At 38.0% G+C, this 16292-nt stretch overlaps 1 protein-coding gene across 1 annotated transcript in view; it reads right to left on the bottom strand.

Moving 5' to 3' along the window:
* Positions 1 to 6601: 6601 nt before the first annotated feature.
* The window catches only part of LOC134665840 (cystinosin homolog), a 231110-nt gene continuing 221419 nt past the window's right edge, over positions 6602 to 16292 (bottom strand). Inside the window, exon 9 of the mRNA XM_063522866.1 lies at positions 6602 to 10000. Within this exon, the coding sequence (XP_063378936.1) occupies positions 9880 to 10000 (121 nt within the window). The 3' untranslated portion in view covers positions 6602 to 9879. The remainder of the gene's footprint in view (positions 10001 to 16292) is intronic.

Genomic DNA, 16292 nt, shown 5'->3' with positions numbered 1-16292 from the left:
TTAGGTTAGGTATGTTCATATACTTAATTAAAGGGTTCCCTTAAGAGTAAAATTTGTTCATTTTTTGAAATTTGGTATCAATATATTTATACGAGAGGTAAACCTCGACATTACTCTCTTAGTACCTAAACAAAAATATTTTTGAGTAGGTAATCTCAAATCTGTGAATAAATTTTAAATGTGGCTGAAATGATCTGGACTGATATTTCAGAAAAATCTTTAAAAAAGTGTATGTCATTGTAATCTATTTACAAGAACTTACCAACATTTTCTTTATGTATTCTCGTGCAATACAAATAAAACCTAAATCCTTTTATCAACTTTTACGGTTCCAGAGTACGTACTTCACGCGTTGGTTTCATGCAAGCACACGTGCTTGGTAAACATCTGAAAGACTTTATCGAGTAATCACATCTTGCGCCATTCCTCTAATAATACGCGGATAACGGTTGACAAGTAATCTAAGGGGACCAGGGAATACCCCGCCAAGTCAAGGAAGGATATGATTTTATTCAAAAACCAAGAAAATGACTTTCCAGATCTGGTAATCAATTCATTTAGTATTAAGCGGAAACGTCTGCAAACAACCGCAATGCTTAAGGGGCCCACAGATTACCATTTTGCTGGACGATATCAGCCTGTCAGTTGATCGCAAAAGGTAATAGTGGCGAATAACTGACAGGCTGATAACTGATATTCTGTGGGCCCCTTTAGAAATAAATAAAAAGTGGAAAAGCTCGCTGTCTCAGGCGAACTTCGGACTCGCGATACCAGCATTGACAAGCATGCCGCTCTAAGAAACAACCGGGGTACCAGCCCGGCGCTGTACCTACTAAGCTACCGAGACTTACCCATTGACAGCGAATATTTCTACGATATCCTTCACATGCGTCATAGGGTGGCAGCTAGCGACATCTACCGAAGTAACAAGAGTGTAAGTGCTACAGGAGTTCTAAGTCATATTGGGAATTCACCAGTAACGAAGTGTTACCACACACTATATTAATTTAGCTAGCTAGTCGAACGAGCGAGCGAAGCGAAGCGAAGTTCTTACATTCGACTTCGGACACGCGGCCGGCTAGCGGCACGTCCCGGCATTTCGATGTTTTTAAGCTGAACTGTCAGAAGATAGTTTGATACTCAAGAACTTAAGTAAATTTGTCCTAATTTAAATGAAATTGGGTAAACGTGTAGTTGAGGGCAGTAAATTTTAGTCATTAAATTATGAGTAGGCTTTATGAAGAGGTTATTAAGCTAGAAGAGCTTAAAATGCTAAAAAGCTATTGTGAGGGGTCATGCATTTCTGGTCATCTTTTTTGTAAGAAAGTATGGTCGAGTTTGGTATCAAATGAAAGCGCTCGGCTTGCACTTTTATAATATCGTCTTTAAATTTACCATTTTGAAATAATTAGCAAGATAAAAATAAACATAGTATAGGTATTTGACATTTGGCAAGAAACTATGGAAGGTAGAGGTTCTACACTCCATAGGTACTTACAAGAAATATTACGGCTTACCACAGATACAGTTTATTTTAATCTCTATGGTGACTCAGTTAAAGGCTCCACAGAGCTTACAGTTATAGTTTGTCAAAGGACTGTCTCGTTTCAAACACAGACAGAGAGAATCATATTATCTTTGTCTTACACCAGTACTAGCACCCGAAAAGAAAAGGACGAGTATAGTTTTTTTGTTCATAAGAACAAGTAAATAATTACTGACAAATTTGATTTGACAACTATATTCGCACGCGTTTTCAATCCATTGTCGACTTTAGCCTGGCCACAAGGCCACAGACGTTCGGAATGGGGTTGGCAACTGTCAAAGGTTTGCATAGATGGCACCATCATAGCTTGCCTCTTTGTCTATGAGATTTGGCTTAAATGACTGGTATCAAGGACATGTATATTCATTAAAAAATAAAATTGACACAATTCTAGGGATTGACAGGGCAAGCTATGCTGGCGCCATCTTCAAAATACTTCGACCGGCCAACCCCATTTTCCGAACGGAATGACATTTGTAGAGCGACGTCCCGTTCCTACCTGTCATTCCGTACGGAAACTGAATGAAAATTCCGAACGTCTGCGGCTAAGGTAAGTATGCAACAAAATATAGATGAAGATGGCGGCCATGCACTGTCATAAAAATCGTCATGGATGTCGTTTTTTAGGTTTTGGGGGGCGCAGATTTCGAAAATGATGATTATTTTGAAATCCATCATGGCGGCCATCCACTATGTCATAAAAGTCGTCATGGATGACGTTTTATAGGTTTTAGGGGGCCCCGATTTCGAAAGAGATTACCATTTTGGAATCCAAAATGGCGGCCATGCACTATGTCATAAAAGTCGTCATGGGTGTCGTTTTATAGGTTTTAGGGGCCACAGATTTCGAAAATGATGACCATTTTGGATTCCAAGATGGCGGTCATGCACTATGTTATAAAAGTCGTCATGGATGTCGTTTTATAGGTTTTGGGGGGCGCAGATTTCGATAATGATGACCATTTTGGATTCCAAGATGGCGGTCATGCACTATGTCATAAAAGTCGTCATGGATGTTGTTTTATAGGTTTTGGGGGGCGCAGATTTCGATAATGATGACCATTTTAGATTCCAAAATGGTGGTCATGCACTATGTCATAAAAGTCGTCATGGGTGTCGTTTTATAGGTTTTAGGGGGCACAGATTTCGAAAATGATGACCATTTTGGATTCCAAAATGGCGGCCATGCACTATGTCATAAAAGTCGTCATGGATGTCGTTTTATAGGTTTTGGGGGGCGCAGATTTTGAAAATGATGACCATTTTGGATTGCAAAATGGCGGCCATGCACTATGTCATAAAAGTCGTCATGGGTGTCGTTTTATAGGTTTTAGGGGGCACAGATTTCGAAAATGATAACTATTCTGGAATCCAAAATGGCCGCCATGCAGTATGTCATAAAAGTCGTCATGGATATCGTTTTATAGGTTTTAGGAGGCGCAGATTTCGAAAATGATGACTATTTTGGAATCCTAGATGGCGGCCATGCACTATGTCATAAAAGTCGTCATGGATGTCACTTTGTAGGTTTTAGGGGTCCCTGATTTCGAAAATGATGATCATATTGGAATCCAAAATGACGGCCATGCAGTATGTCATAAAAGTCGTCATGGATGTCGTTTTATTGGTCATGATCATCATTTTCGAAATCTACACACCTGTTTCAAATAAGGTATAGGTAGATGCATCCTAGTAAGTCAACAACATCTATATCTACTATCGAATTGTACTTTTGATAGTAGTACGAAATGTAATCTGAAAGGAGTCAAGTAATATATTCCCGTAATGAGGAATCTACATTGATTCCAATTACTAGTAATTGTAGTATTCGAAAATTGATTCCTGATTCCTCAAATGGAATTGTACTTAGTAATTCGGTATTGTTAGATTACAAAGTAATCTGGGAATCGGTAATCAGATTACCGATTAGAATAAGTAATTTCAAGTAATCGTGGAATTAGGAATCAATTACGAAATGCCCATCTCGGACTAAGTAGCACTGCATTCAATTGATCTTTTTGGCGAACCGCGAGTTCACAGTTCGGGGCGAACTACTAGTTAACTAAATTAATTTTGTATGGGTTAGGTTGTTCAGTTAGCAGAGCGCTGGGTATCCAGGAGTTACGAGTTCCAGTCTCACCCGAGTCAGTGAGTTTTTTCCATTTTTCCTTTATTTTTAAGCATCCAGGAATAGGTAATAGTTTGTAAAAATGTTTGATTTAGGCCTTTGTAGCATGACCCGTCAATATGGAATTGTGCTAATTACTTAATTAGTATTAAGTTAGTTAAAGAAATACTAATTTTGTACGCCAATATGCAAAGCACAGAGTTCTATTTATTTATGAAGACCTTTTTGAGTCACAAATAAATGTATTATAATAGTATATTCTACTTTAAGATAATTTGTTGCAAAAATCTTACCGTTCATAAAATATTTTTTTTTTTCAAGAATCATTAATTATTTGTAGGTGTATAAATATAATGGTATAAGAAAATGATACGAGAAATTTCACGACAGTCTTTATTTTATTTCATAAAACTCATAATAATGAATATAATGATATAATTACTTTCGCAACAAAACTAAAATATCGACGACAAAGATATGTTTACATATTTCGCCTTATTACAAAGAAGTAAGATGCAAAAGTGTAAATATATCTTTGACTTTACATTCATTGTGCAAATTGTAACAGTACGAGTACAATTATTTTAATAAGTATTATTCCATAAAATACATTACCTGTGTAGGTCACACAAGTAACGTAGGTATTTATCGAATGTTTATGTTTGGATAATTATAGGGATATGAACATATCATTTTTTTACAGTACCATCGTCTACACTGTAAACTAATGAAGTATATAATTATTCATTACAAGCACATATGTGACGTCCCACGGGTAAAGGTACTAGGGAATGCAAATCGGTTATTTTCGGTTATTTTTTGTATGGAAATAATCGGTTATTAACCGAAACCGCGGTTATTTCCATACAAAAAATAACCGATTTGCATTCCCTAGTATGTACTTTATGGCGGTTGGCGCTTAGGCTATTATTAACGCCGCTCCAATATTATTGCGGCGCTATGCGACGTAAGCGCCAGCCGCCATAAGGTACCTTTTACCGTGGAACGTCACATATTTCAGATCTACCCACCCATAATATGTTAAGAGGAAAGTAGACAGCCGCTTCTCCATAGAAACGTACCTAGCCCTAATTTTCCTCTCTAGATATTAACATAACAATAGTACGGTCAGCCAAGAAAGTGGTCTACCTCTTTTCGACTCTATCAATCAGATGATAGAGTCGAAAAGTGGTAGACCACTTTCTTGGCTGACTGTACATTACGATACAAGTGCCAAAAATAGGAAATTCGCAACGAGTGGCGATACATTAAAACACGACCGAAGGTTTTAAATCGACATGAGTTGCGAATTACCTATTCGCACATGTATAGGTATCGTACAACGTTTTACAGTAAGGGCCCCCCCACATCTGACGTCTTTCGAGCTTCGGCGTCTACAATTCTATGGCCGACGCAGCGTCGACGCAACTGCGCAGCGACGTCATTTTCCATAGCGCTGGACCGACGCCGACAGACGCCGACGCTCGAAAGACGCCAGATGTGGGGGGGCCCTGAATTGGTCGATAATTTCGGCCGATATGCTCATAAACTAGCTTTTGAACGCCGGTGTGCACGGCAGCCTTCTGAAATGGATCCACACATTATATACGTAACCGTAGTCAAGCCGTATGTGTTAAAAGGTACCGTTCTAATTATCTTAGCGTGCCTTCTGGTATTCCTCAGGGATCCCATCTGGGGCCCCTTTTGTTTACAATTTATATCAATGCTATTGGCCCAACAGTTAATAACTCCAATCACTTGTTATATGTTGACGCCACGAAGCTATTTAAAATAGTTAAGTGCCTCAATCAATGATTAGAACTTTGTCGTCATACTGTTTACAAAATCAATTATTTTTAAATGCCGATAAGTGCTCTGTTATACCCGCGAAATAAATACAATAATATTCAAGTATCCTTTGTGATATTATAATACACTTAAACGTGTTACTAGTATTAGAAATTTAGGTATTATGATAGATTAATGGTATCATTGCACATACCTATAGACAAAATAGTTCAAATGGGCCTCATCAATAGAATCAGTAAACCCTTTAAAACCAACAAAACAATCAATTTTTTTTACTTCTCGTTTGTAAGATCTATATTAGACTTCAGTAGTGTTGTATGGAGCCCTTACTTCCAGTGCCATAAATCTAGAATAAAGAATGTCCAACAAAAATTAAAATAGTCAACTATCGCAATTTTCGTATTAACTCAAGTTACTAGGAATCACTACAACACTACCAACTTCTATCTTTAGAAAACAGACGCAATTTGACTGATGCAACAATTTTATTTAAAATTATAAATAATCTAATCGATTCTCCTACTTTGTTATCTAAAATAAGGCTTTCGTGTACTAATCGTTCAGCTCATTCCTCACGTAAAAAAAATCTATTTGTGTTCATTAAAAAATTAGGAATGTGTTTGCATAGAGAGATTCGGTCGTCGACTATCCTCTTAAGAATATTGCTGTTGAGAGAAAAATAATGGATAGGTAATGTTTTTCGTGTCAATTGATATAATAACTTACTTAATACTAAGGTCGTTTTGTAAACAACTGACCCCTTTATTCATAAAATTTTAGAAGCCTTAGTTAATTTATGCTTTATCCCTTTCTTACAAACACTCAAATAAAAATGACCGATTAAGACAAACGATTAAAAGTAATTTTAACACCATGAAACTTTAATAAGGACCACAATAACTGGTACACATAGGTATACAATACTGAGATTCGTCTTTTACATATTTAGATCATTTGTATGGAATGATGTTTGAGAATAATTAATAAGACCTTCAAGATCGAGAAATACATAAAATAATCACTTAATAATAACGAAGTACAATGAAATAAAATAGTTAAATATCACGTGCTTAACATTTTATGTTTAACTATAAAAACTGTGACGTTATTAGAAAAAATGCATACCGGGTGTGGCCTGTAACATGACCAAATAATTAAAACATAGATTGTACTCCTCAAACGGTGACACTTTTGTTCAACAACTTTTAAAAATTATGAATTATTTAGACTCCCTATTTTTCATACAAAATAAATATTATCTTCAATAGACGCCATCGCCACGCCATATCATTGTGATTGACGTTGCTTGTCAAGCCTTAAATATAACAAAATTCGCAATACATTGCGTCTTTGAATAACCTTTAAAGTGTATTAAAAATCAAAACACAAGTTATTTTTAAAAGTCGCTGAACAAATGTTGATCAGTATGAGGAGTACAGCCTACAGTAAAATTTTTTGCTCACGTTACAGGCCACACCCGGTATATCATTTTACATTATACATATATTGTATCTACAGTCTGCGCACGACCTCCGAGTAATTGTAGAGCTTGCATTATGTAGGTAAATGGTGTATTCCCGGGTCTCTATTGTTTCCCTAACGTTTTAAGTCATAATGTATTGTTAGTCCGCATTTTCGTTACTTATAATTGGTTTGGTTCAGAAACGCGTAACTTTTCAGGATTGCCATTAAATAAACCTAACCTAACCTAATCTATAGCCTCGTGCCGCCCAATGTACATTAGGATGTACACTCAGTTTCGATGGAATGTCAACCTTAATAAAAAACAAATTAGGCAGCGTTAAATAAACCTAACCTAACCTAATCTATAGCCTCGTGCCGCCCAATGTACATTAGGATGTACACTCAGTTTCGATGGAATGTCAATCTTAATAAAAAACAAATTAGGCAGCGTTTCATTTATCTCGTAAAAATTTCGAACAAATGAAATTCAACCCAATTCAAAAAGATTAATTTCCTTAGCTATAATTTTGTATGGTGGGCGGCATGAGGATAGGATAACCTTAGGGAAATCCTGAAAAGTTAACGGTTTCAGTTTTATGACTAATGATAATATGACAAAAAATACATTATGACATAACACTTTATGTAAAATAAAGGCGCTCCCTTTATTTGAGGGTGTATTCCCATTTGTGCAATAGGCCCGTGGGGCGGAGACAAATCGACAATGGGCATACACCCAAAAACACCCAAAAATGGGTCTACAAGCACACTGTAACTTACAGTCTGTAAGATCAGCGAGATATGTGCATGTGAATAAAATAAAAGTGTGTAAAAAACCCAATTAAATTAAATTTTTCGTTTTGATTTACAATTCATTCTAAGTTAAAATTATGCTAAGTAATACGTACTTTATTAAATTTACCCTTTTTGTTACAAACATTACAATGTGCTAGCTAAAAATCTTAGTTTATGTATACCTACTGAGACATTGTTACATTAATTCTGCCCTCTTAAGCCGAATAGCGGCATCTCAAAAACAAATGAAGTTGAAAATTGAATTTTCAGGTAAAGAATGTAAGGTATATGTTTGCATTAAATTTTTATTTGAGATACCGCTAATTGGCTTAGCAGGGCAGAATTATGGTATCAAAATACCAACCATTTTGGTTCTTACATGATGCAGAAAATAAATAGGTCAGATGTAGGATAAATCGTCTATTACTGGCCACCTTCCAATAATTGGACGCCTTATACCCACCTACTTAAAACGATTCTGTTTGATATACACCAAAGACATATGTAACTTCGTATAAGATGAATAAAGTCTAAGGAAAAAACGTGCCTCGGAAATCAAGAAAAAGTCATTTTCGGATAGATGCCGCACACACCTTTAGCCTATGCTCGGCTAGATGGCGTGACGACACCGTTTCATATTTAACAATTTTAACACATGGATATCAGTGAGTGAACATGGATCAAAATGATATAAAAATAATAAAATCATTTATCCATATACATACATTTTTTTGATAATTTTATACGTTTTCGTTTTGAGTTTTAGTCGTGTGTCGATAAATGGCAGTAAATTCACTGTGACTACAAAATTTACTATGACAGGACCCCTATCAGACAGGATACTATCTATTCTTTTTGATATACACACAATCCAATTAAATTTTTTAAACTAATCATATAAAGTGTCGAGTTATTTACATCATTTACTTGTGTAACAAAATGCACATTGAATGTCTGTATGGTGACGCTGAGCATTTAAGAGGTGCACTTGTGGATACTCTCGCTATTGCATATTTGAGCGACAGAGAGAGAGGGAGAGACGACGAGCATATGGGATATATTCACGTCACCGACGTCCATATAAACACAGGGCCTACCGCGAACCACGTCCGACGTGCTGCCTCTCTGTCGCACTTGGAAATTGATACGTAAGTGTGACAAGGAGGCAATACGTCGAACGTGGTTCGCGGTAGGCCCTCAGAGCCTCCGTTTTCCTCTCTATATTAGAAAATAGATTTACTAAAATGTATGAAATTGGTTTTTCGCTCATAAAACTTTTATAATATCTAATGAAGAACTCGAATAAAGTCGAACTATGCCCCTTAGTTATGGTAAAGACGAGTGCCTATATAATAAAATGTGTAAAATAAAAATATTGTCCATAAAGTTAATATCCAGGAAAGAAAATCGGGACTGCGTTTGTATGAAGAAGCGCGTAATGGTTGGTATTTTGGCACAGGTCGAGGAGCTCAAAAATATCTTAACAAAAACTCTAGAGTTGACAATAGAGGCGTGTTCAGATATTTGTGTGCACCTTGGCCGCTCCGATGTATCTGATGGCGACTTTACCTAGAGTAAGCAAAACTTAAGCCCTCCAAGCTGTAATCTTCAGTCTTCTTTTTTTATTTGTCCTTTGTCACGAGCTCTGTCGTCACATCCACTATCACTGATGTCTGATAACAATTCTTTTCTTGTCAATTGCACTTTTCATCTCGACCACTTGAATACTATCTTAATACTTTTATTGCACTTAGGTCTGATACAAAACTGTTTTGTTTTTCACCGCACTCACTTTGTTTATAATCTTATTTATATCCACATAAAACAAGTACTTAAGCCGTTATGTACCATCATGATTAGATACACACACTATTTATTAGGTACAGTCGCCATCAGATGTATCGGAGCGGCCAAGGCGCTCACAAATATCTGAACACGCCTCTATTGTCAAGACGTTAGAGCGCGTGTTCAGATATTGTGAACACCTTGGCCGCTCCGATATATCTGATGGTGACTATACCTACATAGAGTTTTCTGCACTTACAATCATATTAATTGGTGTAAAGTTTTTTCATGAATCATCTACTAATCACCATTCAAATGAAATTGAGTTCTAATAGTGTTGCAATAACGTTCATTATGCGTCGGTCGGGGCACCCTGGTAGGATTCGGCCTGCGAGTACTCGTGGTCCGACGGGCTGTCCGCATTTTCTTGGTCTTCGTTTGAAGTCCCGGGAAGAAGGATGTAACGCGCGTCCCTGTGAAGAGAAGAGTGGCGTTAAAATGTTATAAAACGGACAACAAAGTTCAGTTTTTCCTTTTGAGGTACGGATCCCTATAAAACCAATTCCTCGGGACCCACGGACGCGATATCAGTGATATCACATTTGTACAATGAAAATCCTAATTCATTTCTAATACTTAAGGTGTTTTTTGGCCAACTAATTTAAATCCCTAATATTCAAATTTAGAATTAACACGTTCGTCGTAGTGTAAGTCGTAATTACCATACTTTATATCCGGTCTTTCGGCTGAGTAGGTACCTACCCCAGTGAGCATGTTAACCGTTTCGGTGCGGAGTGCGGATGGCACGACAGGCGTGTCATCAATGTTTTAACGTGTGGCGTATGACACGACAGGCGTGCCATCAATGATCATATTCTATGGAGTAAGGCACGCCTGCGGCGTCATGAAATAATTATTCGCCGCCACAGCCAAAATTTTCGAAAATGGAAAACGCAACAAACCGGCTAAGGATGATGCATAATGTATAGGCACTATATCGTACTAAATATGTCATAAATGTGATAATACCCATGTCATTATGTAACGTAGTAGCAACACCATTTTATGCGCCGTGAACATTTTGCCGCTATGAACAATCCAAGGGGTAGGGACTTCATTTAAATGCCTTGTGGCTCGTGACCATGCTGTTTTTCGGCATTCAATAGGCTGTGTTATGCGGGCTGTACACACTCTAGACCACGAGACGCCGAGAACGAGTGTGGTTGACGAAATATAAAGTAAGCCGATCTCTCGAACAAGTTTGAACAAGATCGGCTCACTTTATATTTCGTCAACATTAGGTCGGTAAGTACCTGCCGGCCTAGCCAAGGTGACAATCGCTATCGCTTCGACAACGAAACACTTTGTGTCTCTCTATCACACTTTCATATTAGTGCGACAGTGACAGTTGCGTTTCGATCGCCACGAAGCGTAAGCGATTGGCATGTTGGCTACGCGGCCTGTTCCTTTCTCGTCTAGTCTCGCGCGTCTCCGATAGGGTCGGAGCGGTGCAGGCCGCGTAGCCAAGATGCCAATCGCTAACGCTCCGTAGCGATCGAAAAGCAACTGTCACTGTCACACTAATGGGGAAGAGTGATAGAGATACATAATGCTTTTCGTTGTCGAAGCGATAGCGATTGTAACCTTGGCTAGGCGGCCTGAGACTCTCAGCCAGAGGCTCTCGACGAATGTGTACAGCCAGCATTAGGAGCAGTGGTATGAGTAATGAGTTGATACTTCACGTAGCAGACACTCCCTCCATCGGTCATGGCGCGGCAACATTTCCGGCGACAAGCCGCGCGCGGTAGTAGCATAAGCAAAGTATAAACGGCGCATTACATTTTGATATCATGGGCCCGATTCAGATTATGAAATAGGAGGATCTATTAGACATCTTTTAGACATCACCAAGACACGATAACGATATGTTTAAGATCTAACCTGTCAAATTTGACATTTGCGCGATTCTGGAGATACTCTTGAACGATTTCCACAGGATATGACTTAGAGATCTAATTCACATCTAATATATATCTTACTCTATCTAACGTAAAAGTGACATTGGTTGCCCGAATTGCGCTGCAAAAGAGAACTAGTTGATATCTAAACTAGAACGTATCTAGAATGTATCTAGTACGTGTTATCTCTTGTAAATATCTTGAAGTTCGAATACGGCAGCATATCGCAGTGTAATGTAAAATATCAAACAAAATCAAACCAAATGAAATCCAAATGAATGTTATTAAATATTTATCATCCAAAATCATCATTTAAAAGTCAATTCTACCAGCAAACATAAGAAAACAACTCAAAATTTGCAGTTGATTACTTTGCCTCACATGTGGATAAAATGCAACTTTGCTATTCGTTTTTGAAGTGCAAAGTAATTCTTTCCGAGCTGGTGTGGTGAAAAGTATCATACCACAGCGCGTGGCAATTCACTTTGCACTCGATATTTGTTAAAGAGAGTTCGCCAAGATTAATATGATACCGGTATTACCGGTATCATATTTTTATATTTTGAATCCGCCTTCGCAATGTACCTAACTAAATGAGTTAGGTACATTGGTCCGCAGGGCTACGACGTCGCGTAGCGAAATTTTTCCCATTTCGTAGCGAAAACTCGGCGTAGCGATCGATCGCAGTAAAAAATGCGCTGTGAAAGGGTTAAACCAGTCATTGCAATAAGTAAAAAACACATACGTTTGGGCCTCCTATCTTTGTTTTCGGAGCAACTTGAATTGAAGGTTGGTTGCTTGTCCATTGAAGCTCGACATCGGAAGATACTTGCAATAATACCTAAAGCAATAACTGTCTTTAGATAAGAGTGCTTGGGCGAGCTGTCAATATTTTTCCAACTTGGTACAGTCAGCAAAAAAATCAAAAATGAACTGGAGACAACTTTAGTATAAAGAGCATAATTAAAGTGTATATAAGTATAATATATAGTTATAAAAGTGTTGGAACCGCTTAGCTACTTCTGTTGATGATTGTACCTACATTATAGAAAAAAGGCAAATAAAACCAACACGGTTATTCGGGCAATGTGATAGTACCACAGGCACAAAACGTTAGGATGGTTGGCTGAATGATTAAGGCATACGTGATGGTGCCATAGTACCTATACATACATACCTAGTTGCCTCAATAAATAAACGCCATAGGGGAAAGTCACGTGCTTTTCGTAGCATCTATCTGACATCCCGATACATTTTTTGGATAACCGCTTTCGTTTTGTTCTATTTTGACCTTTTTATCCACTGTGGTAAATCTGAGACGGTACTTAACATACTCGTATTCACTGCCAGGCGGATCGTCTGTTAGTAGGCACTTTTCGCTACATACGGTTTTGCCCATGTTATCCGCTACGCTCGTAGCGCTAAATGCGTTAAATTCGATTAAATGATACGTTTAGGGTAGAAAATTGTTCGTGTGTTTGTTCACAAACAAATATACCAATTAACCTCCAATTCACATTCACCAATATGTTTCTGATGATTTATGATGAGTCATTATTGGTTCTTAAATAGGTTTTAACTATAGGTATAGACAGATAGGGGGTCATCCATTAATTACGTCACACGTTTAGGGGGAGGGAGGGCGTCAAGAAAATGTGACATATTGTGACATGGGGGAGGGGGGAGACACTAACTTTGTGACGTCACTTTAACTTCATCAGTAACCGAAAATTTGTTTAAAATATTTTATTCGCTGTACATTTAAATAACAAGTTTTTAAAACGATAATCGTTTTTATTCGTTTAATTTTCTTTCCTAAGCAGTTTTGGGTTATAAAATTACTAATATTTATATCGTCAAAAATATTTCGATAAAATATTAATAATACTTAGGTACTTACTTAATTCGATTTGGCGATTTCGTAGAATAAATGTGACGTCACACTAGGGGGGGAGGGGTTTACCAAATGTGACCAAGTGTGACAAGGAGGGGGGGGAGGGGTCAAAAAACCTAGAAATTCGTGTGACGTAATTAATGGATGACCCCTAGCGATGCTATTTTTCGTCGAGGATTTTTAAACTTTGAATTAAGAGTACCTATTCATAAATGTTACCTATCCAAAGTGGCCATGACCTGGAAGATGCCCGGCAAACGGAAACATGGTCGCCCTAAATCGACTTGGCGCCGTTCTGTGGAGCAAGAGCTGGGTGTATTGGGATCGGGTGGGAGGAGGCTACCCAAGCTGCCCAGGACCGGAGTCGGTGGAAGAAAAAGATTCGAGCCCTACACCCCAGCAGGGGTAACAGGATGGAAAGAAGAAGATTCATAAATGTTGATTAAAAATGTATATCTAGTATTAAAATAACGCGGTTACCGTGTTGTTGTTACTATCTACATAGAAAGCTAGTATCAAATTAATTACTTACTAAACACTAACAAGGGAGAATTAAATAATGGGTTATTTACACATAGATAAGATGGAAAGTAGTCTCGAAAATATTGATACAGTCTCAAATCAGCACTTGACAAAAACATGAAGATGTTTTTTTTTACACTGAACAAGATGGATATTTGTTTCAAGATTATCTGTTTAGGTACATTACCTTCCTACACAATTCGTCAAAGGTTTTAAGGTTAATGAACTCTAAATAAATATGTTCATTTAATATTTATTTGTCAGCAATAAGGTGATTGTGTCTGTATTAAATGTTAGATTTCACAAATGTTCAGAAGTTTACTTAATGCGAGAGACCACAAGTGTGTACCTACCTACACGCTGCTCCCTTCTCTTCTCGCGATTCTCCGATTTATTTAGTTTAACAAACAAACTTTTATTGATAAAACAAAGTAGGTATCTTACATGTCAACAATAAAAGCATTTATTACAACAATCATAAGTAATACATAGGCAAAGGGTTAGGTAATACATATGTGGGTAGGGTAGAAAAGGGGTTTCAGTCGATGTGTGGAAGGGCGGCACCGTTGTCGAACCCAAGCCACCAGTGGCCTATTTTATAAAGCTACAAGTTACAATTTACAAGCGGAAGTCTCGTTCTAACACATAGGGTTAGAAAGAGACTTCCGCTTGTAAATTGTAACTTGTAGCTTTATAAAATAGGCCACTGGCGGTGGACTTAAACCGGTGTCGTGTGCCTCGGATACACATGCTGGTGGCGCGTATAACGGCGATTGGATCGGATAGAGATAGGATATGGCGTGTAAATGTACAATATTATATTCGTGCTTAGCGTATCGACTTTAGAATATGAGTGAGTAGGTACCTAACCAGTATGTAACCAGCAGGTATATATATTTAATTCACCCCCTTTCTCTTTGAGTCTATACTTACGTAATACCTAGTACCTATTCATGGTCCTTTTTGCAGTCGAAGAAGAGTCGTGTGCAGCTATCGTGAGATGGTATAGTATATATTTCTCTTGTTTGTAATAAATAGGTACCTAGATGTTTTCGCCTTGTACAAGCAGGAATACGTATTATGTGTAAATACAGTCGAGTGTCAAAATATAGGTGCATATAAGTTCTCAAAAATATGTCCCATAGTTCTTAATTCGTGTGTCTCTAATTAGACAACTGGAGTAGATGTCGCTGTACGGCTCCATGTTACGGTTAGAGTCTGCATGTGCGGAAAGAGAAGAGTAGTAGTCTATATTCGTCCCGAAAGTACTAAATACGCTAAGTAAATACCTACCATTGCTAACTACCAATTTATACTTGCATTTACATCGATACCTATTTACGTGAAAGGTGATGAGATTCAGTAACATTTACCAAGAGAAAAAATGAATCAGTCTGTGTAGAGTGATATAGAGCCTCGTCGAGACGTGCGCGTGAGTGCCGTATGCTGCCTGCCTGCCTTAATCTTAAATCCAAGCCATCCGCCGCCCCTGATGGCATACCACCATACATCGTTACAGTCGGAGTAACATAAGAAGAATTAGTTTGTTGACAGATATGAAAAGGAAGTATTACTGCAATGTTCTAGTGCACATAATACCTAAACAATGGAGTAACTTATACATACTAGGCCTTAAACAGTTTATTGACAAGTTTTGACTATGACGTTCCTGCATCAAGGCGGTTTGTTTACCGCGAAACGCGAAAATCGAAATTTCATTATCTGGTACTTTATCGATCGAATAGGCAAGAGTGATAGAGAGGCAGAAACCGAACATTCGATTTTGTGTTTCGCGGTAGGCCCTGAGATTGTGCTAGTGACGCCCTCTACGCAGTTTTGCGTAGGTAATATTCCCATTGACTATCAGTAATCAGTTAAACTGTCAAACATTTATTCTTACGTTTCACGGACAGGTTTATCGAGCTGGCGGAGCACTCGGATATCGGATGCCTCGATAAATGTTTATCCGGAATGTTGGAAGACTATCCGAGTGACGCTTTCAAAGCTAAGGGTGATATTCTGCCTGTCCAATGTCATTACAACTCACTCTCTCATTAAGCAAAATGTGAGACGCAATACACGTTGGACCAAGAAACTAGACAGGTGAAATATCATAACCTAAGAGACATGGAGCAGAATGTGACCGAATTCCGAGCCGTCGCTGCTCTATCGACGTTTGCAGAGGTTCTCGAAAATGCACGCCACCGTATTCCCTCAGTTGCAGCACGGAGTCTCTTATGAACTGGGCCGACCAGGCAGACAAGTCGATATAGCATATATCGATTTCAAAAAAGCGTTCCATATTTCGTAAGAATGTTGTTTTTTGTTATGTAATATATTATATGCCGTGGCCAGATAATAGATTTTGATTATTACATGAAATGCCATTTT

The sequence above is a fragment of the Cydia fagiglandana genome, chromosome 7 (assembly GCF_963556715.1).
Source record: "Cydia fagiglandana chromosome 7, ilCydFagi1.1, whole genome shotgun sequence".
Taxonomy (NCBI): Eukaryota; Metazoa; Arthropoda; class Insecta; order Lepidoptera; family Tortricidae; genus Cydia; species Cydia fagiglandana.
Note: the sequence above shows the minus strand (reverse complement) of the source record. Positions and strands in the feature narration are given on the sequence as shown.